This window comes from Semicossyphus pulcher, unplaced genomic scaffold (assembly GCF_022749685.1).
Source record: "Semicossyphus pulcher isolate SPU_LCO1_2020_fin unplaced genomic scaffold, fSemPul1.0.p SCAF_3, whole genome shotgun sequence".
Classification (NCBI taxonomy): Eukaryota; Metazoa; Chordata; class Actinopteri; order Labriformes; family Labridae; genus Semicossyphus; species Semicossyphus pulcher.
In genome coordinates this window covers 13,693,776-13,716,853 of record NW_027211704.1, presented here as the reverse complement: position 1 = coordinate 13,716,853, position 23,078 = coordinate 13,693,776, and the positions used below count along the sequence as shown (strand labels likewise).

At 41.4% G+C, this 23,078-nt stretch overlaps 3 protein-coding genes across 8 annotated transcripts in view; 1 reads left to right on the top strand and 2 right to left on the bottom strand.

Annotated features, from left to right (window-relative positions):
- Window positions 1-1,830: 1,830 nt before the first annotated feature.
- Window positions 1,831-5,986, bottom strand: LOC138605831 (uncharacterized). Of its 2 annotated transcripts, none has more exons than XM_069678282.1 (6): window positions 5,922-5,986; window positions 4,717-4,890; window positions 4,473-4,629; window positions 3,125-3,300; window positions 2,690-2,918; window positions 1,831-2,602 (listed from the first exon to the last, which is right to left on the bottom strand). In XM_069678282.1, the coding sequence occupies exons 2-6, from the start codon at window positions 4,870-4,872 to the stop codon at window positions 2,400-2,402; spliced, it is 921 nt and encodes a 306-aa protein (XP_069534383.1). In that variant the 5' UTR covers window positions 4,873-4,890; window positions 5,922-5,986; the 3' UTR covers window positions 1,831-2,399. The 2 variants fall into 2 exon arrangements, with proteins under 2 accessions (XP_069534383.1, XP_069534382.1); XM_069678281.1 differs by lacking the exon at window positions 5,922-5,986 and adding an exon at window positions 5,171-5,228.
- rrp9 (ribosomal RNA processing 9, U3 small nucleolar RNA binding protein) lies at window positions 5,664-10,789 on the top strand. 4 transcript variants are annotated; one of them, XM_069678280.1, is made up of 15 exons: window positions 5,664-5,842; window positions 6,008-6,093; window positions 6,193-6,302; window positions 6,389-6,456; window positions 6,850-6,891; window positions 7,001-7,127; window positions 7,257-7,381; window positions 7,472-7,564; window positions 7,671-7,771; window positions 7,862-7,996; window positions 8,142-8,204; window positions 8,312-8,457; window positions 8,715-8,794; window positions 8,947-9,020; window positions 10,561-10,789. In XM_069678280.1, exons 1-15 carry the CDS (start codon window positions 5,759-5,761, stop codon window positions 10,661-10,663), a joined length of 1,437 nt encoding a protein of 478 aa, XP_069534381.1. In that variant the 5' UTR covers window positions 5,664-5,758; the 3' UTR covers window positions 10,664-10,789. The 4 variants fall into 4 exon arrangements, with proteins under 4 accessions (XP_069534381.1, XP_069534379.1, XP_069534380.1 ...); XM_069678278.1 differs by having other exon boundaries at window positions 8,886-9,020; XM_069678279.1 differs by having other exon boundaries at window positions 8,312-8,469.
- A 1,163-nt stretch (window positions 10,790-11,952) lies between these two features.
- The window catches only part of grm2b (glutamate receptor, metabotropic 2b), a 29,472-nt gene continuing 18,346 nt past the window's right edge, over window positions 11,953-23,078 (bottom strand). For both annotated transcript variants that reach the window (XM_069677866.1, XM_069677867.1), the window contains 4 exons: window positions 18,494-19,331; window positions 16,802-17,865; window positions 13,905-14,097; window positions 11,953-12,625 (listed from right to left, as the gene is read on the bottom strand). In XM_069677866.1, coding sequence (XP_069533967.1) covers window positions 12,552-12,625; window positions 13,905-14,097; window positions 16,802-17,865; window positions 18,494-19,331 — 2,169 coding nt within the window. In that variant the 3' untranslated portion in view covers window positions 11,953-12,551. The remainder of the gene's footprint in view (window positions 12,626-13,904; window positions 14,098-16,801; window positions 17,866-18,493; window positions 19,332-23,078) is intronic.

Genomic DNA, 23,078 nt, shown 5'->3' with positions numbered 1-23,078 from the left:
AGTAAGAACTGAGTTAATATACAGTATGTGTTTCACATGTCTTTCTTTTACACCTGTAATTCTCTGTATTGTCTTTTATGTGCCTCCGCATACACGTACCCTCTTGTGCCGATAGTCATAAACAGGTTTGAAATGTGTGACCGTGGAGGAAGCTGTGTCCTAAATACATGCTGGCTGCCAGAGATCTGCTGACGCTCTCCCGTGCTGTAATCTTCTCTGGTGGCTGGCTATTGGCATGCCACGTTTGCACTGAGATTTATCCCAGGAAGGACTAGTGGTACATGTACATTTTTAATGCATATTATATAAGTGCGTCCTCATTTCCATCGTGTTCCAGTTGCAGCACGGCATATGCTGAGTCCACGTTTTACCTCTGGAGAAGATGATCATTTTCAGCAACGAGATACTTTCCAGGTCTCTAAAACATTTAGTGATATTGATTCACATAGAGATATGGAGCTGATGTAGTTCTTCTCTGTTGCTACTTTTTAAATAGGAAGAAATCACCATTAATATATAATATTTCTGCATTATAATGAGGATTAGGGAGTTATGCAGGTTGTTTAATCCCTCATAAAGCTGCTGTACGGAGTATTTACCCTGAACAGGGAAACCCCGTAATCCCAGCCTTTGTGATGACATTCTTAATTATGTTAATACCCAATTTAAATACATTTTACTTTATGTGTTCAAAGTGGTTCCCATTTGTTTTAAATGAAATGGAAAAGGGTTTGTAAGAGTGAAATACGAATGAAAATTAAATTAAAATCGTAATAAAAAATAAAGATCAATATTTATATCACATTGAAAAAGACCAGTGAAGGACATTTTAAGGTATATTTAGCATCCATTATATTCATATTCACTCATATACATCATATAAGATGATAAAGCAAGGGGCAGGTGCAAGATTGTTCATCCTCATCCAGGTATGATGGTTTGAGGAGTCATTAAATTACTTTTTAAAGTCTCGTTTGTTTTCTGAGATGCTGAAATTTTATCCCAAAAACAGCTGGAAATCAAATTATCAAATGCACTTAATATATTGTAGCATTAATATAAACTCATCTGACTATCAAAGCCAGTAACTTACCAAGCAACTTTATGCTGTCGGCCCTCTGAAAAGTTTAGAAAAAGTTGAGTCCCTCCAAATCATGGCGAGGATTCCTTTAAAAGCATCAAACTCGGCGTGCAGGTGTTTCCAGGTAGATTAGAGCAGCTGTCCACCCAGAAGAGATCTGTCAGGGACTCTGCACAATCTGTCATCAGGCGCGAGAAGAGGTCCCCAGGGAGAGCTGATACTAACAGATAGTGAGGTGATGTGTGTGTGTGTGTGTGTGTCCACTGAGACACCACAGCTGGCTGAGTGAAAGGAGAAGGGGCGGAGCCTAGTTTGTTCAAATCACATCTTTCAAGGGATGATGACTCTATCAAACCGCCACCCACAGACGTTAAGTATGTCACACACACACACACACACTCTTTCATCAGTCAGTATGTGGCACTGGCTGTCACACGCTTTCTACTCTTTCTCTGTCTTCACACACGCTTCTTTATTCTGCTTCTGAGAGACGGAATAGACGCTACAGTATCGGTTGGCTTTCCTCCAATTTCAGCTTTTGTTTAAAATGATTTATTTTTTTCTTCGAGTAACAGAAACCATCTTACAACAGTTTGGGAAGTCGATCATTGTCAACAGGAAAGAGGAGATAGGGCTCAGCGCTGACATCTGTTGGCTGCTTGTGAAAACAAAAACTCCCATGAGACCGTCATGATTATTTCACTGCGCTGACGATATAAACGCTTAAAAGTTAAGATGACAGAAAGATGTGAGTTCCAAAAGTTTATTGGCTCTTACACAGTCAAACACGACACACAGAGAGGTGGTGCAACACAATCTTGTGGGAGCAGGAAGATTCATGATCACTTACAGCATATGTTGCAACTTCAAAAATCCTATTCTAGAAACACAGTATCATGATTTAAAGCACAGTTTGTCCTGAACAACAAGGTATGTACTACATCCCTATTACTTGAAACCTTTCTAATTGTCCTACTTTAAAAACACATAAAAGGCCGGCTGCTTGAAAAGTGAACCCAGTGAGAATGTTTGACAGACTACACACACACCCACAAATTAAATAAGACACTTGATTGTTTTTACCACGTTGACACATTTTACGGTGCCGTTTGTAGTCTTGGTCGGGTCACCGGGTAAAACTTTTTCTAACACACAATAAGACAAAAAAAAGAAGAAGAAGGAAGAAATAAAAAAAGTGCAAAAACTTCAAGCTCTAGATTTCATTACTAAAGAAATGATTGGTGAATCTAGAAAAGGCAGCCTGTCACACGCTCCTATCAGACGTGAAGTCCTGGCGACCAGAGGCAGACTCAAAAGGCTATAACTGAGAATCACTTCCCATGGCTCCGTTTGCAGACAGGAGTGAAGCGTCTTGACAGAGGCTTTGATTGACGACAGCTTTGTGCTCAGCTTTACCCAAGCCCATCCTCTTCTTTAATAATTTGTCCTCATTGTTCAACTTTGTGCGGATTGCGGTTTTGATTTGGCTGCCATCGACACCGAACTTCATCGCCACATGATCTGGAAGAAGAAATATAGTAAACGTTTAAATTTCCATCGTTAAATTCATTATTATTAAACACCTACTAAAGATTCAGTAACGCTTACCGATGATACTTCTCAGGATCTCAGGTGGGAGTTGAGGCTTGTGGCAGTCGTCTCCAGTGAAGGTGTTCCTGCGGCCCTGCAGAGAGTGTGTGGCCAACGTTTCTCTGTCAAATAGTATCATTAGTAGTGCCGATGTGTACTTCTTGTAGTCTCCAATCTCAGCAATACGTTCATAAAGATTTTTTGGCACTCGAAGATTCTCCGCGAGATACAGGAAGTTGAGGTCATCCTGAGGGCAACAAAGAAATCGTTTTAGATACAAACATATTGAGAGGACTTTTAGGGCTGAATCTGACACCAGCACCTTTGTAAAATTGTCAAATATTGCTGAACCTGAGCTTAATCAAATTTTGGAACAGGAGCAAAACCATTTTTTTGAAACAATCTTGCCAGATTGTGCTTTTATGAGATGACATGGAGTATACGAGCACTGACCTCTGGGATGTTATGAACCGCTCCCATCTCCGCCTCGGGCTCGTTAAGGAAAGACATAGTTTCATCTTGAGAGTTTTGTGGTGCGGCTCCTGCGTCGCCTCCTTGGAGAACGTGATCCAGAGTCACTCGTAGTTCATGTGCTGTGTGCCTCATCTGCATCATGAGAGTGTTCATCTCTGCGAAAAGTGTTAGATCACTTTAGAAATGCTGGAATAGAGTAAGTTTACTCAGAGCCATCTCAGTTTTGACTTGGGATGTTTACAAAATGGTTTCAGGGCACAGTCAAGATTTCAGCTGTACTCGCCCACCTAAGAAACATTGTTTAACCAACAACCAAACTCTCTTCAGAATCTATCTCCATTTCTGTCTAAATCTTTCCTCAATGCATTTTCTGCACTTCTTGAAAAAAGGTATTTATGTATACTATGTGGCTTCTCAACAGGTCTAAGTTTCCCATAAATTCCCTGGAATAGTGGAGGGAGTCGCAGGGCCACTCACGATATGTGGCCCACGATAACGATAGTGTCACGATACAGAGATCCTGCGATAATTAATATCTTGCAAGACAATCATACAATGATACACCACGATATCTGATTAACTTCTTCGGCCAATTAATTTCTGTTCTCGATAATTGTATTGCACGAGTCAGGACGACGGTATATTGCAGATTTGGTATTTTGTCCCACCCCTACGTCGGAAGTTTCATGAAAAACAAAACAATCTGGGACCTGAGGTAAGAAACAGGAATGTCATGAGTGGTAATGCCCTCTTTAAACAAAGCAACTTTTTACTAAAGTTAAGTTTATTACTGGAGACTTTTTTCTTGAAATATTTTACATGGTATGCTCGCCCATAAGAAGATATGAAATGTTTGCACCATCAGCTGACATGCTGTGCACTGACTTAAAGACTCTGTATGTAAGACTAGGAACTAACCATAAACTACCTAAAACTACCTTAAATTAAATTAACAAATAACTATTTTAACTACATTTTGTAGCAAATTAAATAATTATTTTCCAGGAATGTTCTTGCAAATTATTAAAAAACTACATTGACAGGAACAAAGTTTAGATTTAAATAATAGATTTGGTCTAAAAATATCACAACAAACAGCTGAATCCCAACGTGTAAAATGTGTTCAGTCATAAATTCCAAATTCCTCTTTGTGTCATTCATCCCCATAATTACAAAAAGGAAAGAGGACATAACCTCAATGATAGCTGCAGCCCTGCCCTGCCTATGATCACCAGGTGTCACACACAGTAATTAGACTGTGGAGTCTTGGCAGGTACTTTTTAAAAAAACGCTTTTATTAATAAATAAGTAATTTTTTTCCACCCACCTTTCAGTTCCCTCAGCTCTCTCTCGGCCAAAATCCTACATCTGCGTTCGTACTTGAGTTGTGCCTGCAGTTGCTCTATTTTCATGAGTAGGCTGATGGTGTCTGTTCTTATGCCTGGACTTCCAGCATTTTCTTCATCAAATTCAATGTTTTCATGCTGCCAATGAGAAGAAGTGACATTTCCATGTGCATTAAGCAAAACAACAGCTGTTTTTATTAACAGTTATAATCACAAATCCCTCACCTCGTTGTTGGGGAAAGGTGAGTAGCCGGACTCCTCAGCCATCCTATACTTATCCTCCACTGGATCACAGCCAAACTCCTGCGCGTCAGGGCCGATTTTTATCATCTTGGCCGGCGGTTGTGGTGAAGTCGCTCCGGCGTCTCTCTTGGGTGGCATGTGTGGAAAACAATAAATCTGGTGAGAATAAAGATTTGATCAGCTGCCACATCGTGCATTCCTTTTCTATGCAAGGTGAAATTATACTTTAAGACAAACTTTTACAGTCGCTCTGTTCATTCTGAACTTATGCATGCGAAACAAAAATGAAAAGTTTTTTCACATCGCATCCCCTCCCCCTGCCTCTTCAACCCCTCCTACTAGCCTCCAGCTGGACCCCTGACTAATAAAAACTGTCTTTTAATACATTATCAAATACACATAATATCCAGTGTTAGGCGGTTCACAAGAGGCTCACCTGGCTGCTCAGCTCGAATTCAGGGATATACTGCAACCACAGTCACTGAGGACACAGTCGGCGCAGTAAATGAAAATACTGCGTAGTAGAGGAAGTAGTAGTACTACTGCAGTAGTACAGTAAATAGATCCTGATACAATTACGGCTCATTTTTAACAGCCGTACAAAACGTTTCCGGTTCAATGTTAGTGAAATACTGCTCCTATATTTATCTTTTACTATGTATAATACACATGTGTGTATAAGATAACTATGTTGTAAAATTTATATTTTTACAATAATGTCCGGAACAAAGCTGCGAAAACTTATTCCCCGAGGGAAGTATTTTGCCCTAGTACAGTTTCCTGCCTTTAAAAATTAGCTATCCGACCAATGAAAATTCAGAGTGTTAAAGATAGGCGGGATTAGAAGGAGCACTTGTAAATATCAGCCAATCAGTGTCTGCGTTCTAAACGTGTCTTCATCGGCCTGGTTTGGTTGCAGTGTACCCATGTGGGTTTGATGTTGACTTGCTGCTTGGCAGACTTGTGGAGTTAACTCTGTCTTCAGTTATCGTTAACATTTAAACGCTACTTGTGGCGTTTCAACATGTCTTCGTCGTTCTTTATAAAGAAAAAAGAAACCCCCAAATTTATGAAAAAGGGGAAAAATACAGCGGGACCAAAACGAAAGGTAAATTAGCTGGACTGGTAGCATGTAGGCTAAACTACAGTAACGTTAGCAAAGCAGCAGGTTTACCAATTCGACTTACTTTTTTTTTTTTTACACTGTGTCAGCAAATATTTCATCCTTATCGTGTATCCTTACAAACCCTCCGTTTCTTCTCTCCTGCTGCAGAATGATGGGGATGGAAAGAGCAAAGTACCAGCAAAGAAATCCTCCAAATACAATGAAGAGATTTCAAGCGACTCTGAGGCAGAGAGGTTAATTTCTGAAATGTTCATTTGTTTTCTTGCAGAATTTAAGTTAACAATCAATCCAAATGTTGTGAATTTCTTGTAATTTTGTTTCTTTTTACACAGTTCTGTCCCCAGGAAAAGGCAGTCCAAAGAAGAGCCCGAGTATGATGAAACACCACAGGAGAAGAAGCTCAGATTAGCCAAGCTTTATCTCGAGCAGCTAAAGGATGAAGGTGAGCTTGTCATATCTAAACAGCACAGAGGTATAACATTACAGCCTATGTCTGTATGTATTTATTGTATGATCTAATCTCATTAGAGGAAAAGAAGGCAGAAGATGACTCCTTCGAAACTGATCTGATTGCTGGGAGACTTCAAGAAGAAGTGGTAAGAGTGTCTTCTGTATTAAAGCAAATTGTACACGAGGGTGTAATTGCCACTTGGGTCACAGCCTACTACTGAATCTTAATATTTGAAAAGGTTGAAAAAGATCACACTTAAATCCTACACATCACAGACCCTAATGCTCTCCTCACTAACTCTGTCAATACAAGTGATATAACTTGCATTATTATTATTTTGTTCAATAAAGCTTACTACATCTTGAGTGCTCACAGTGGATATTATTTTTCAATAAAAATGCTCTTGATTTGAAGATTAACATTTGATCCATCAGAAATTCTTGACTGTTAACACAGTCACTCTAGTTTAAATGCATTGTGTAATCAATTGTCACACACTGATCTATGTTATTGATCTTGCTGTGTTTGTGGTTTTCAGTTAGAACAAAAAGGAATGCTTCAGCGACTTATCGCCAAAGATGTAAGTATTGTTTTTAATCTCTTCTATCTCCCCTCTTTGTCTGGTACTCTGAGAAAGACGCTTTTTCCAAACAGACTGACAATTATTGTATTTCCATTCTATCTTCCAGCTCGTACCACCAGACGCTTCAGAGATCAAAGTGTTAAGAGGACACAAACTTCCAATCACCTGTCTGGTCATCTCCTCTGACGACAAGTATATCTTTTCTGCGGCCAAAGACTGCTCCATCATTAAATGTTAGTATACATTTAAATCTAGGAAATAATCTGTTTTAATATTTCAGAAATGTCTTCATGCTAAACTTAAACTGACTAGTGGTCTTATTTGTAAGTCTCGGTTGCATGTCATTTTTCTTGTCTCTTCAGGGGATGTTGAGAGCGGGAAGAAACTGCACACAATACCAGGTGGAAGGAAAGGAACAGAAGATCGGCATGTTGGACATACAGCACATATCCTGTGTATGGCCATATCATCAGATGGAAAATACTTGGTGAGTAGTTCTCTCACAGCAGAGCCTGCTTTTTGCAGAAACCCAGCCAACACATATTATAACTGATGCCTCTTTCTCACCATATTTTAGGCCACTGGAGACATGAACAAGCTGATCATGATCTGGGAGGCAGAAACATGTAAACATCTTTATAAATTCACAGGACACAAAGGCCCTGTGTCGGTACGTCCTGCCTCTTTCTCTCTTCCTGTATTGTAACAGTTATGAATAATTAATTGATGTTCTGAGAGCATCCTGTGAATCATGTCAATTGTCCTTTCCTTCTTAGGGTCTTTCATTCAGGAAAGGAACTCATGATCTGTACAGCGCCTCTCATGATCGCTCAGTAAAAGTATGGAATGTGGACGAGAATGCGTACGTGGAAACTCTGTAAGTAACCAGAAAGTAGTTGATCTGTTCTGCAAACACATGAGTCCGTCTCAAATGTGCGACGTAAACTTTGATTGTGACTCTCCGTAGCTTCGGGCATCAGGACGCCATCACGGGCCTGGACAGCCTGAGCCGTGAGCGCTGTGTGACCGCAGGAGGGAGGGACCGCTCGGTGAGGGTGTGGAAGATAGCCGAGGAATCTCAGCTGGTTTTTCACGGCCATGAGTGAGTCTCTTACTGCCTCTAATCGTGCGTTTCTGTGACTCGCTGTTTGCAGCAGTGGTGCAAAGTAATGAATTAATGGACATGTATTAAAATGTACAAGTAAGGAAGGTTATCAGGGTTTTTTATCTCTTCTGTCTTCTTACAGGGGATCAATTGATTGTATCCAGCTGATAAACGAGGAGCATATGATAACAGGAGCTGATGACGGGTGAGACATTTGCTGCTTTTACAGTAATTTGTTCTGATCGTATTTACAGAATCATTCATTTATCTTTTTTTCCCGTGTCCTCTCTCAATTTTGCTGAACGACCTCAGCTCCGTGTCTCTTTGGAGTGTCAACAAGAAGAAGCCTCTCAGCACGGTGAAGCAGGCTCATGGTTGCCATGGCGATGCAGGGCTGGAGCAGCCTCACTGGGTCGCTTCGGTGGCGGCGCTTCAGAACTCCGATACCGTCGCTTCAGGTGCCTCTGGCTGTGAGAGTCCTCCTTACCAGCTTTCTAATAACACGCATACACACTCTTTATTATGCGCAGGACACATTATATTAAACACTTTGACAGTTGTCTTATATGAATGATAATTTAATCAATATGGTTGATATACTGGGTCCTGATTAAATGTCATATACACTCTTAAGTAGAGCATTTTTAACCTCAGCTGTACTCATGATTCTCTGCTGTCTGCGCTCATATAAAGTAACAATGCTTCTTCCATACAGGTTCACACAACTCACAGGTGCAGCTGTGGAAGTGTGGTCACAATTACCGTGGGCTGGAGCCTCTTTTCAGTGTACCAGTGGTAAGCCCCTCCCCCTCTCCTCTCTCCTTTTATAAAAGGTCACATTTACATAAGACTTTTGTTTTTATCTAATTACACACATTGTTTACAGCTGCTGCAAACGGCGCTCTCAAAATGTCTTACTCTGTCCACCTCTCTGCTCTCTCTCCCAGTCCGGCTTCATCAACAGTCTGAAGTTTTCCAGCTCCGGTCAGTTCTTGGTGGCAGGAGTCGGACAGGAGCACAGGTAACTGAACTAATGATCACGTTTCCATAGAAACTGCCTGTAGGCTCCTTATCAACTTCTAAATGTCAGCGCAGGTTCATGTTCAGTGAGCGAAGTATCCACTAGATGGCAGTGTTCTCACTTGTTCTGAGTTGAAAATGTGATTATCTTGAGATGACATGAGCTGACTAAGAAATTGAAGAGAAGATATTTAACTATGTAGTTAGATAATGTCACACTTCTTAAAAACGTATTTTAATGGCTGCAGGGGTTGTTGTTGTGTTTGATAATACATGTTAAAATAGGCTTCTGATCTAGATGCTTAATTTTGAAATGGTTATGGTGTGGGAAACTTCCCACCAATCAACTGTGGAACAACAGTTTTATGTATTTGTTGCATTTTAGATCGTCTATCTCTAGAATTAATAATCCTTAGTAAATGGTAAATGGTCTGTACTTGTATAGCGCGTTTCTAGTCTTCTGACCACTCACAGCTGCTTTTACACTACATGTCACATTCACAACACTGATGGCAATGACACAAGTTCCAAATTTCCAATCAGGATCTATGCATTCATACCCGATGGCTAAGCCTTCGTGAGCAATTCGAAGACACTTCGACATGTGACTGTAGCAGTCAGGAATCGAACCGCCAACCTTTGAATTGAGAGACGACCGACTTTGAGACACCGAGCCACAGCCCTTTCTGTGTTCTCTAATAAAGAGATGTTAGAGCTGAAGATTATAATAATACAGATATTATCTTGCTCTTGCACACTATTGAGCTACAGACCTCATATTCTATGCTCCTCATAAAGGGATCTTACCTTACTGTTAATATAACATTATTGTATTACCCAATATCAGTGACCTTTTAGGATAGTTTCATATCCAATTTAGTGACCGGATTGGGACACAAATAGAAATTGGACCTTACTTGTGTTTTTAATCAACTCCTGACTGTGGTTAAAATCATATTTGAAGATTTTCCATGATATGACTTTTGGGTTCTTCTGCAGGCGAAAGTTAATAAAAGCACTCTGATAATATAACAGCAGACAGTGTGAATAAAACCTGAAGTTTATTTTGCCTCCAGCTATTCCAGGAATTTCTCTAACAAGCAGCCTCATCAGGCCAAACTGTGGGCTGCGGCAAACTTAAGAGTTCAATACAAAGTTTCTTATCTGATCAGAGTTTGACATTTTCTGATCCCACTCAGTCATTTTTAATATTAGTTTGCCTGTTTCAATGTCTGACTGATCATTAATTTGCTGTTTTCAAATGACTGGAAAACAAGACGGTCTGAGGCACTGCTAGAAATGTTTACCACAAAGTTTTGGTAAGAACTGGATGATCTCAGAGCTGCTGTTTGGTGGTGCATCAGTGTCAAACACACTTGTAATAATATAATGATCTAAAGAGGCAAAGGAGGGTGGATTATAAACAAGCTTTCATCTCCTTTTCTCCTCTGTGTGCTCGATTAAGTTTGAAATCCTATCAGGATGATGGAGACTGTTTTTATCCGTTACCTCTGATCCTAAGTTTGTTTGTTTTCCCGCAGGTTGGGCCGATGGTGGAGAATAAAGGAGGCCAAGAATGGGATCTATGTTATTCCTCTGAAGAGGAAACCATCTAATCCAGAGGAAGCCACGTTGGCTCAATAGTCAGCTGTTAAGTGTCTTTTCTTTTGTAAATTAAAGGTTTAAAAAAAATCCTTTTGTATCATGTTTTTGTTTATTCTTTATAAGGAAAGAATTTGTAAAAGCCAAAGTGATTTATGTATAAAGAAGTTTACCCAAAGATCTCTCCTGTGCTTCTTTTTGTTTGTGAGAAAATGTAACAGCTTCAGTGAAGGATCCTGCAGTGTGGAGAGATGGGCGTTGTATTGTTTTGCACCTAATTGGAGCTGTGTTAAAGCAGTCGATACATCCTGTCCGAGCTGACCAACTCATTTCAAATGTGCACTCTATGCAATGTGACGGGAATAGAAAAGTCTGAACTGACGAGCAAATACGAAGAAGCTTACATTTTTTTACTTAACAATAAATGTAAGTAACAGTCACCTTAAGAATCTTCTATCCTTGTATTACCTTGAAGAATTCTTAATGAGCGTAACCCTGATGATCAGAAGCTGTTATCTGATCACGATGAGATCAGAGCTGAGAATTAAGGTCACTTTGAAACATGATGGAAAGCTGCTTTTGTTTTGTGTTTGCTGTTAACTCAGGTTTACAGCAGGTGTCCTTTAGCAAAACTGTCCTTTTCTTATAATAACTGTTCTCTTAACGTATACGTCGACTCTTTACTTATGCATCAGAACACAATTGGTGCCTTATTTTCGACTTTTAACATTACATTTATTGTCAATGATATTCCATTTTGTGATCTTAAGTATCTTGCAGGTTTTCTTGTTGTAGACATTTAGCCTTTAAAAAGGGACAATGCAGACAGCAGGCGGGTTGTTCATAGTTGGTTATTAGAATTTAATATCAGGAAACTCAATCAGTAGAGAAGGAGAAAAAGTCCAACTACATTTTATAGGCACTGTACATGTAAGATTGCACATACTCAACTTATAATTACAGTAATATTTATAGCTTAGACAGCGGAGCACCAAATCTTTGTATCAGAGCAGAATTAAAACTCCACCAGCTGAAAACACTAAACATTTTCAGGTGTTTTCCCTCTTTTCAATGTAAAAATGATTGGATCCAATACAACTACAGCTTAAAGCTATGTACAAGTTAAGACACCTTAAGTGCTAAGTATCACAGTCTTTGATAGATTATATATCCCACCTGGCCGAGGGATCCCCCAGGAGGAGTTGGAAAATAATGCTAGGCTAACCTGCTTAGCCTGCTGCCACCGCGACCCGGCCCCGGATAAGCGGAGGAAAATGGATGGATGGATGGAGAGTCTCTTTGTTTTATAGCGTGAAGACCCCAAACACAACCGTATTTAATCTTTTAATATTAAAAAACATTTTATTTACATAAATTACAGGAAAGCAAACACTGTTATACCGTTAAACACATGTCCTTTATATTGTCTAGTTGCCTACTTTGAACCACATTCACTATGGTAAGTCACACATTTTGTTTAACAGAAGGGCTAAATTTACTTCATAGCATTTCTCTTTTTTTTTCAGTCAATGTCTACAACATTTGGATATATTCACAGCACTGTAAGGACGAGAGAAGAACAGCCGTTTGTTTTGTTTAACACTATTGCTTCACAAGCACCCATTTGACAACAAGACTCTTTAGGACAAGGCACGGTGCATTTAATCACATCTATCTGTAAACCAAGGAGATCACCGCATATTAAATCTATACAAAAAGGCTTTACAGTTCATACACACTGCTCGCTGTGGGAACATCATTTAGCTTTCACAGTTAGAGTTAGCTTTGCCACTGTCAGTCAGTCTACACAGACAGAGTTATCTCTCTGCAGCATGTTGGATGGCATGGGGGCTCCATCAGACAGCCTTGCTTCATGGAGGGATGACTGATGATGGGGATGGTCTCTTGTGCTTCCAGAGGAACGTTTTTTTCACAAAGAGGATGTTGTCGAGTCCACCACCTCGCGGCCGTTACAGACTGCTGGCACGTAGTTAGAGGCCGATCCTGGGAGAGTAAACACAGCACAGTTAGCCGGGCCAGAAGATTTCCTCTGTTGGAAAATACAACTGTAAACAAGAGATAATAAAACCCACAGGTTTATGGAAGTCTTTGGTACTTAGTCATCTTTTTTTACTGTTCCCGAGAGGTTACATGTTTATTAGCGGCTTCAACAGTGGATCAAAGTAACAATTAAATAACTTTATCTACATTTGTACCAAGTCTAATTTATAAGTACTTCTGATTTATGTACTCCACTTAATACGACACGTTCTCTATTCCAAAGCTCCTTTGCTGATTATTGTTGCAGATTAAAGCTCCTGTGAGGAACCTTCGGTTTGTGTTGATTTTGGCGCCCCCTGTGGACGAAGCCGTACCTCTTATCTCTTTGCTGATTTTCTTCTGTACATGCTGTGTGTTGGTTTTTTAACAACAAATCTCATCCTGCTTTCTTTAACAGTCATATGTGTCACTCTTGCCCTGGAAAATGTAAACAAAGGCAGCGTGCAGTTAATCACTTTGTCTGACACCTACCCCCCTGCCAGCAGCTTCAGGCATTAAAAATAACTATATAGAAATAATCAATGTTGTCGTTGATGGTCTGGTTTGTTTTTGTAGGTCATATAGAGTCATCAGAATTAATTTCAGTCTGTTTCATAACCAGCGAAAAACTCCTCACAGGAGCTTTAAACTACTCACCAGTTGTATAATACGGTTAGCTCCAGCTTGACTAGCTAACACGATAAAATTCTATTTACACCTGAATGCATCAGTAAAGCTAATGAAGGACGGCGGCATTTTGATGCGATGACAAATACTTCTGTACTTTCACTTTTAGGACTTCATATTCCTGCTGAAGTATAAAAACTACAAATAAATCTCAATCATTCTGACGTGTTTAGTCCAGGTGAAGCAACACCTGTAAAATGAGTGTTGAGCCTGCAAACACATCGTTTGGATTTAATTCTGCCTGCGCTTTCCTGGCTCTCAAAAGAAGTAGTTGCACCATGTAAACTTTCTGTGTTTGTTTATTTATGAAGTTTGTTCTGTGAATTATTTGTCAGTTAATTAGGAAACTTAAGATAAGAGTTGCGAACATCAAAAGGAACTTAATGACTGGATTTTAATTGCTTAGCCACACTGATGCAAAACCAGAGGAAAAGAAACTGAAACAACTCTCAGTATATAACGCCCTGTATCTTTCTAAGATATCCATTAATATGTATGTCTTCCTGCATTCTTTATAGGAGCAGTACAACATCAGACATCAGGTGGATCCTTGTACCTTTCGAGTAGCTGGAGCTGGGAGCGGAGGCCGAAGCAGACACCGTGGCACTGAAGCGGTTGGCCGTGACTCTGAGCGACGCCACGTTCTTCTGAGGCTGAAACAGGATGATGTGAATCTTGGGGGCGAAGAGGCAGCCGAGAACCACGGAACCGCTCAGGCTGACGGAGATGCACATGGTGGTGGTCTGCACCTGTGAGGGGACGAGAGGAGTGGGTGGGTGTTTCAGGATCAGTATATAAGCCTGCACTTATATGTCCTCCTTTTGTCTTCAAAAGGACTAATGAAGTTTGTTCAAAGACCACCTGGCCATGGCGCTGCTCACACACACACACACAGAGACACACCTGTTACTTCAGTGCAGCCTTTGATCCAAACAGTTCTCTCACAGTTTTATTCACTCCCTCGATTTAGACCCAAATCTTTATCCCATGAGGAGAATTCCCTCTCGCCTCTTTCTTGGTTATCCTTAAATCCTTTTGCTCATTTCACGTTACCGAAAAATCCCTCGCAAAATCGCTCCCCACTTATCATATCATTGTCTTTCAGCACCTGTAACACCTTTACTCCTTCTCTTACCTCGCTTGGCTTAACATGCAGGTCAGAGATTGTTTTCATGCCCGTCAACTTTCCTACAAACTCTTAAAATTGTAATTACAATAGATAATAATGCAGTATTACAAGTAAATGAATAATCTGTGTTATAATTGAATTCAGTCGCTGCCAGATTTCCTTAATTCACCCTGAGTTGTATCCTGCAGCCATTCACAAAACAAAGACAAACTGTCCTGATGTTTTGAAATTACTGTAGTATTTCCATCTCCATTTTGAATAATTTATGCGTGTGTGAAGTTTTCAATTATGTATGTTAGCAATTCTAATGGTGTATCTGTATGTGCATGAGAAGCAGGGCGAGAAGAAGAAGAAGTAATGTGGAATAAGCACAGCTGGCTCTCCTGGAAAGTCGGGGCTTTGTTAGTCATATTTCAGCTGCTAATGTGAGCTGACTGCTGGGGTCATCTTCCTGAGCACCACCTCTTCCCACCCCACTGGTCACCCCTGCAGTCCGGGAACTTCTATTTGCAGAACCACAGCATGAAGTGAAATCCCTCCTAAACATACCGCACAACAACAAGGCTGCAGAAATATGAGAAGTCCTCGCGCATTCAAGCTTTGGCCTGAAGAAATAACGGGTGAAAAACACATCCGACGACGGCTGGTGATATTACTTCACTTGTCTTTTGTCTGCAGCTACTTATCTCTTTCAGCCATAGAGATGTCTTTCTTGCTGCTATTTCTATTTAACAGTTCTTTATACAAATAATAATGAAGCGCCACCAAGGCATGACGCAGTACTTTTCGAACTTCTTTCTATAAAACTGACAACAAAGAGAATGAGATACCACTTTTTATTTAATATAAAGTGAGGGGCTTTTTATTTGATTATATGATTATTTTCAACCGGAGTTTTTTCAATTTCCTTTTCTATTACGATTCAGTATTTCAATTTACGGCAGTTTATTTTTCTAAGTACACGTAAATTAAAAGAATATGAGTCATGAACCGGTATATGGTGCAAAAATATAGTGATTATGTTTACTTCTTCATCAGATATGAATAAAACTTCAGGCACAGGAAATTACATTTAAAATAACTTCCATATAATGTTTGTGAATATAACAGAATATCTGTATCCATCTGTGCAATCTTGACTTCATCATTATTCACTGGGCAACAAGGCTCCTCTCTCATTACAATATCTGTGTGCTATCCAACCCTAATTTGAAATGTGGCGACTGAACCCACAGCCATTATTATTAGTGTCACACTGAACCAAAGCATCAAGGTCTCTGTTGCAGCGCCAGACCTCTCATTCTTTCAATTAGTGTGTGAAGCCTTATACTCTCCAACGCTTCAGCTGGCTTCATATATCCCACCGCGCATCGGGAAAGGTGAAGGTTTTTTTGGTTCAGTGTTTGGTTGCCAGAAAGACTGATCACTCCAGACATGAAAAGCCTGAGGTACCTCATGATGATACAAAGCTTGTGTGATCCTAGACCTCCCCCATCTGTTTGCACAACAAAGGCCTTGTTGCATACCCTGACCAAATGCTGAGGCAGTACCCTTGAGTCTGCCAGAGGCACCAGCAATCATAACTTACATGGTCTGTCAGCTTTATGCCTGTTGTTTAGTCTTATCTGTCTTACTCTAATCTGCATTGGAGAAATACACAAATTCATCCTTGCAGCTATATATTTTCTACATGGGAAAAACAAAAGTTATATATTCTAATTTTTCTCCTCTTAGGTAATCTATGCATATCCAGTCCATTTATTTATTGTATTTTGTGTGATGCAGGGTAAATGCTAAATTTGAATAAAGGCTAAAGGCTGCAAGACTTTGTCCCCGAGTGACAACTCTGCACCAGAAACGTCATATTTCCTCTGACTATTAGGGAGGCAGTGCTAGTAAAGAAGCCAGAACTCGAAGTCCCTGCTCGCAATTATTTTTTACTACGAGTCATAACACCAGTTTATCCCCAGAATTCATCTTTTGCGCCTAAAATGTGTCATTATGCATTTAGTGGGGCTGTGATTCAACGAATCAGTTTGACTGTCATTAATTATTTGTATCTGTATATTCCTTCCTGATCTGTCTCTGGAGTCTTTGTTCTCGTCTTGAAAGATCCTTCAGCTCACATGAAAAGAAAGCTCGCTCTTTCATCGGTTTGGGCCACAGTGATCAAATGGAATCTTAAAGTGACACCTTATTCTTCAGGAATGCTGAACACACTAGGGATAGTCATTTATAGACTTTGTTTATGATATTCCACAACACTGGGCTTGAGACGTTTCTAGAAATATTAGTTATTAATGCGCAATTTTCTTGGTAGTTACCCGGTAGTCGCTGGCAGTGACGTAGAAGATGGGCTGGAAAGCGAGCCAGATGATGCAGGTCGTGTACATGGTGAACCCAATGAACTTGGCCTCGTTGAAGTTTTCAGGGCACTTCCGCGTCTTGAAGGCGTAGACAGTGCAGAGGATGATGAGGATGCAGTTGTAGGTGAGGGACATGAGCATGCTGGAGTCCTTGCTGTTGCACTTGAGGGTCACCACGTCTCTCCTCTCTGGGCTCACCTCCTTCCGAACCCCTGGCACCTCCACCAGCAGCCAGATAAGAGCCACGAGCAGCTGGCAGGAGATAAGAGCACCGCAGATGGCAACCTGGGAGGCGGGGCTGATGAAGCGTGGCCGCTGGGCTCCATCCTTCACTCCGCTGAAGATTCGAGCGATACGGTTGGTCTTGGTTAGAAGAGCCGAGTAGCACACAGCGAAGGAGGTGCCCAGGCCTAGTCGCCGTAGGGTGCAAACAGCAGTGGAAGGTTTGGCAATGTAGATGAAGGTCATGAGGTAGCACATGAGCACTCCCAACAAGAGGATGTAGGAGAGTTCGCGTCCACTTGCTTTAACCACAGGCGTCTCATTGTTCTTGAAGAACAGGCCCACGACTGACAGAGTACACAGGATACCAAGGCAGGAGATGGTGACGGGTCCAATCGCCCAGGCGTCTTCCCATCTAATATACTCTTCAGGCAGATCGTAACAACCAGTCAAGTTCGCCAGGGGCCACTGACCGAAGCTGCAGTCAGCACAGGTGAACTCATCCAGCAGGTACTGGTAGGGCTGACAGGGGATACAGATCCAGCAGCACACATCCCCAGGCTGCATGCTCTTCACCTCGTTCTTCCTGCAGGGGTCGCTGCACTGAGAGGTGGGTGGTACATGACCGAGCCAAGGTACCAGGGAGGTGTTCAACGTCAAGTTCTGGTCCCAGTAGCCAACCTTCCTGTAGATGAACTTCCCGTCTTCTTGGTGGTAATGAAAGATGTTGTAGCGGCTGATGCTGTCGCCGAAAGAGTCAAAGCGCACCATGTTGTCTGTGTCTGCAGGTCTGAATGGAGCTGGTAGGAAGCAAAAATACGACAATGATAACTCAAAGCTACTAAAAAGGACATAGTATCGTGAACATTTTATAGTCTATCAAACATGTTTCTTGTTTCATGTGAGTATTCATTCATGAAACCAATACCCAAAATCCTCAGAATAGTATGTTCTAGGTTCCGCTTGCACTGATTCCTCCATGTTAATTCATGAATTATATTTGCTTGGTGAATAATCACAGAGCCATTTTCAGTCCTACGAATGAAATCATTTGAAGTCTTAATCCAGTGTCATGCTTATTTTGCAACCTCGGTTGGATTAAGCTTTATCAAAACAAAAACACATGGAAAAGGGACATACAACAAGCATTCTTGTAAGAGTGTAACGTTTGGTCTATGTCTGTGAAGGTTCTCAGTCATTCAGGTCATGGTAATTCGAAGCTTAATCCAAAAGGCAATTGGACTTGGTTGAAGTTCTTGAAGACGTTTCACCTCTCATCCGAAAGGCTTCTTCAGTTCTAAACTGACTGGTAGAGTTAGAACTGAAGAAGCCTTTCAGGAACTCGTCTTCAAGAACAACCAAGTCCAGTTGTCTTTTGGTTGAAGCTTGGAACGTTTTGTCTATGTTTGCTTTAATTTCTGTGCCTACCTTCAAACTTGGTCTTCAAGATGAACTCTTTGTAGAATCTTTTGCCATTACCTGGTTTCATTGCATCACAGACCTTGGATGTGTTGGAGCACACAGCTTGCCTCATGTTGTGCAGAGCATAGGCCATGGCGTAGACAGCATTTACCACAAACATGATCTTTGACTCCTGCTCGAAAGTTCCATCTCGTAGGCTATGTTCACTGCAGCCAGGTTCCTGCAGGCTACAGCCAAACCGGTGCTCCCAGAACTCTTTGAACCACGGGTTCCTCATGTTGGTGTATGGGTTCAGCTTGGTGAAGTAGTCTTCAAACTCTCTGATTGGGTAGGAGGCCAGCTCGATGGTGAAAGCCCTTTCTGCTGCGGCCTCACTTCCCCTCACCACACTCTCCTGTGCTCCCCAGCCATCACTGGCAACCCAGGTGAAGCTGACGTTCATACGAGTGGCAGCCACCAGCAGCTCGCGGGCGTCTTCACTGCGAGTGAAAAGGATGACCACCTTGGCGTTGGACTTCTGCTGCAGGGAGCGGATCACGTTATCATAGCCCTGGCGATTCATGGAGCGGCTCACCTTGGCTGATGTGGCGATGCAGATTTGGCGAGTTCGGGCCTCCTGCTGGAAGGCATCAATGCCAGTCTCACCGTAGTCGCCCTCCGACGCTACTGTTGACACATAGGTCCAGTTGAAGTAGCGCAGGATCTCAGCCATGGCCTTGGCCTGGTAGAAGTCAGGGGGGACAGTGCGGGCAAAGTAGTCATAGCGGGTCTTATCACTAAGCTTTGAGCTGGTGGAGGCGTAGCTGATCTGAGGGATTTGGAACAATCGCAGGAGGTTGGCTACCTGGAGATGGAGAAGAAAGAGATTTCATGAGGTTTATTGTTCCCAGCGGAAACAAGCACTTGGCAATATATACATCCAGAACACATGAACAACAGCATTCTGCATTGTGTTTTTAATCAGCCCACAAAATAACAAACAACAAATTCCATCTGTTTTGTTTTTCAGCTAAAATTTGGCCTCTGACATTGCCTGGACAACCACTCAACACTGGCAGTGGTCAGTACTTGGCCCAAGGAGGATGCAAATGCTGGGAATAAACAGCTGAGTAGCTGCCATGGCTGTGTCCTGTGCTTGGTTCGAGGGATTAGTTGGGTCATTTTCGTACTAAATATCCGATTGTAACCTCGCCCCATTAAACCCCAATATCAGAAAAGTTTTGGGGTTGATACTAATGCTTTTTAGATGCTCATTATAATGTACATAAACCCTAAATGACATAGTTAGAAGGCTACTGTGGATATTGATTCTCAGGGGCTTTAAAGGGCAGAGCTGCTGTTAAGTGTGCTTCAGCTCTGTGAAGTAAACTGGCATTGAAAACAACAACAATCCAGTGTTCCTAAATTTTAAACTGTTTACTCTGTCAGGGATCCACATCACCAGCAGCTATTGTGGCAAATCCCTTCTCAGATAACAACAGCAACAGAGATAAGAATTTCTATCTTTGTGTTTTGCTGTTTTCTTGAGTAAAAGCCCCGCTGCCAAGGCATTCAAAGTCCCAGGATAGATTGTGCCAGCCATTATGATGCCCACCTAACCAAGACAAACACTCCGATTTCCTTGAAGGGATGACAGTTTGTGGTGCTGTGTCCAACATGGATGATAATCTTTGACTTAAAAAACTCTGGCAGGCATCCGTGTTGGACACAAGCCTGCTGAAATCATTGTTTCGGAGTCACAACATTAAACCACAGCAATTATTTTCCCACCCAGTGTTATTGAGCAAACTGTGACAGAGAGCTGGCGTAAACTTGTCATTTTGCAGGATTCCTCATGAGACACGGTGGTGATTAGTGAATTCCCATGAGCTTCAATATGACTGGCCAACCTCCTCCCTTAGGCATCATTGTATGCCCGCAGGCTTCCCAAACAATGGCATCCCTATGGATATAATTGGATCCTTCCACACTCACAGTAAGTCCCATTAAAAGAATCCTTCTCTGTTGTGGCTCGCTCATTTCAACCCACGTCAACTAAAACAAAGCTATGAATCCTTTTGTGAAATTATAATCCTCAATGATGTTTCTGCAGGAGGAGCACAGATCTCTGCATGTGGTGCATGCCTTCAACATGTTACTCATTAATCTATTTTTAGTCACGCTGGCGGCATGACTCCAGGGTGACAGCGCTGGTATGTCGGTTGGTTCATCCATCACTTTGGGCCTGTTTGAAACATCTCAAAAACTATTTGGTAAAATCTCATGAAATTGGTAGATAGCTTCATGCCTCCCAAAAGGGGATTCCCGGACCTTCCATCTAGCGCCTCCATCAGGTCAATCTCTTTCAAAAATGAATCCAAAAACTCCCACGTAGCTGTATTTATCAGCATTTTCAGGCTGAGTTTTTACTCTGTTAGTTTTTAACATTTGTTAATTAGCATTGGCCATGTTTTTTAAAATTTATTTAAAGGCTTTTCACTTTTTGCTGAAAGAGTTATTTGAGTTTCTGCTTCTTTTTTGTGTGTGTTCCGTACAAAAGAGCATCTTCACCACACTTTATTGAAACTTCAGAACTCTCCCATCAATATATTTTGATTCTAATGATTCACCTGAAGCTGCATTTTGTGTTAACTGTTAAATTGCTAATGTTAGCAAGCTAGCACACTAACATTTTAAACTACTTTGTTAGCGGAGTGCAACTAACATATGCTATAACAAGGTGACTCAAATTACTTAATATTATCATGAATGTTAGCATGCAAGGACAGATAATAAAATGAGTATGTAAAAGAAACTAAGATAACTAAGAGGATGCTAACTACGATGCTAACATTAGCTGTGTTTTTATAGGCCTATAACTGTACTCAAGCATTTAGCTAAAACTACCTATGTTATGGTATAAATACAAAGCTGTTGGCATGGCTATTCACTCAGTACAACACATATAGTATGGGATATAACGCCCATACCTCGCTCCTCTCCTTCGGGGAACAGAAGTTATAGTCATAACATTTCATTTTCTTGCTTTGCTCTCTCTGATTGTACAGCCCCCTCCAGACATGCTCACATTTTCCTTGCTAAGGTTAGCCTTAATATTAAGTGAAGCACCATAACTTAATGGAATGAGACAAACATAGAAGACTACTTGGCAATGCAAACACATTCTGTTTTGCCACAGAAATTCCTAACCCTGATCCACGAGCAAACGTGTGCTTAACCTCCTTTAGCAAAAACACCCCAAAGCCACGACGAGCAGAAACAGAGGCGTACTATGAGCTCTTGAGGGGATGAATAGAGTAAATATGATGTATTTAGACAAGTGCACTTCACACAGCAGTAGTCCTCTCCACCGTTTCTAGTAAGATATAGGGCAGAGGTCTCATCACATTAACCACCCAGAGATGTGATTTCTGTTGTTAAGCTATGGGGAAGCTTGATTAGATCCCCGAGCGTACTGATTCATCTACGGTCCCTGGGATATACAGCATTTCATATGCAGCAGCCTCACATACGAGAAGCCGCACAGTCAGTCAGTCACACTTGTATGGTAATAAGGTAGTTTCCTCTTGCAGGGTTTCAGACAGGCAGTTGGCCTTCATCAATAGATTGTTGGAGAAGCTTGACAGCGCACCTTTCAGGACGGCACTGGAGTGTGTGACAGTAACCGTCTGTTTGTCCTCATGCGGTATTTCTCTTCGCTCTCTCCATCGACCAGTCAGATAAGAAAACAAACCACAGCACCGGCTCAGGGATATTATACTGTAAATAAGCTCTCATTGCAAGAGGTGCCACAGAAACGTGCTTTTAATTCCTTGATTATATCCCACCACTGTGGCAGACTTAACCCTCATTATAACCAGTGCAGACCTATAATTGTAGACTTTAATCTAGTCCCTGTTGTAAAGATACAAACCCCTTTAGCTTGTTGGGATCAAGAGTGCAGTAATTTGGCACCAATTAGGTCCTCTTCATGGTCCAATGGTCTAAAATACAAAAAGTGGTCCCCTAATGTGACAAAGCTTGGACCACAAAAATTATACCTGACAGGGGCAATTTAACACCACAACCTTCCATGAGAAGGTCTGATTAGTTTTTAAGGCCCCCTCTAGCATTTATATTCATATTAACTAGATTAAAGTTATAATCTCAAAGATCAGTTCTCAGTTTCTATTTGGCAGCACCTATGGCAATAAACGGTAATTGCGGGAGCACATTCCCCAGATATCCAGACAGTGTTGCATGTGTGACGTCCACGGTCGGCTCCGGTTGTAACTTTTTAGAGTTTGCCTTCATCCATTAAACCAGTGCTGTCATTTTTCTTTGGATTTTCACTTATTTTTGAAGTTGTATCTGTAGTCATAGATCTTATCTTTGTTTGTTCAGCCATATTAGATTTATGTTTCCTCGCAACACTTGCAGAGACCGGAAAAGCAGCCGCTTAGCTCCGCCTACCCTCTCTGGCAGACCAACCACTGCTAGGTGATGGAAAACGCGTCACTAACTGGGCGCCGCTGGTGATTTTTTTCTCGAAAGTCGCCACAGACACTCAGTCTGTAATACTGCAGATGCAAAGGCTTTCATCAGTGGGCCA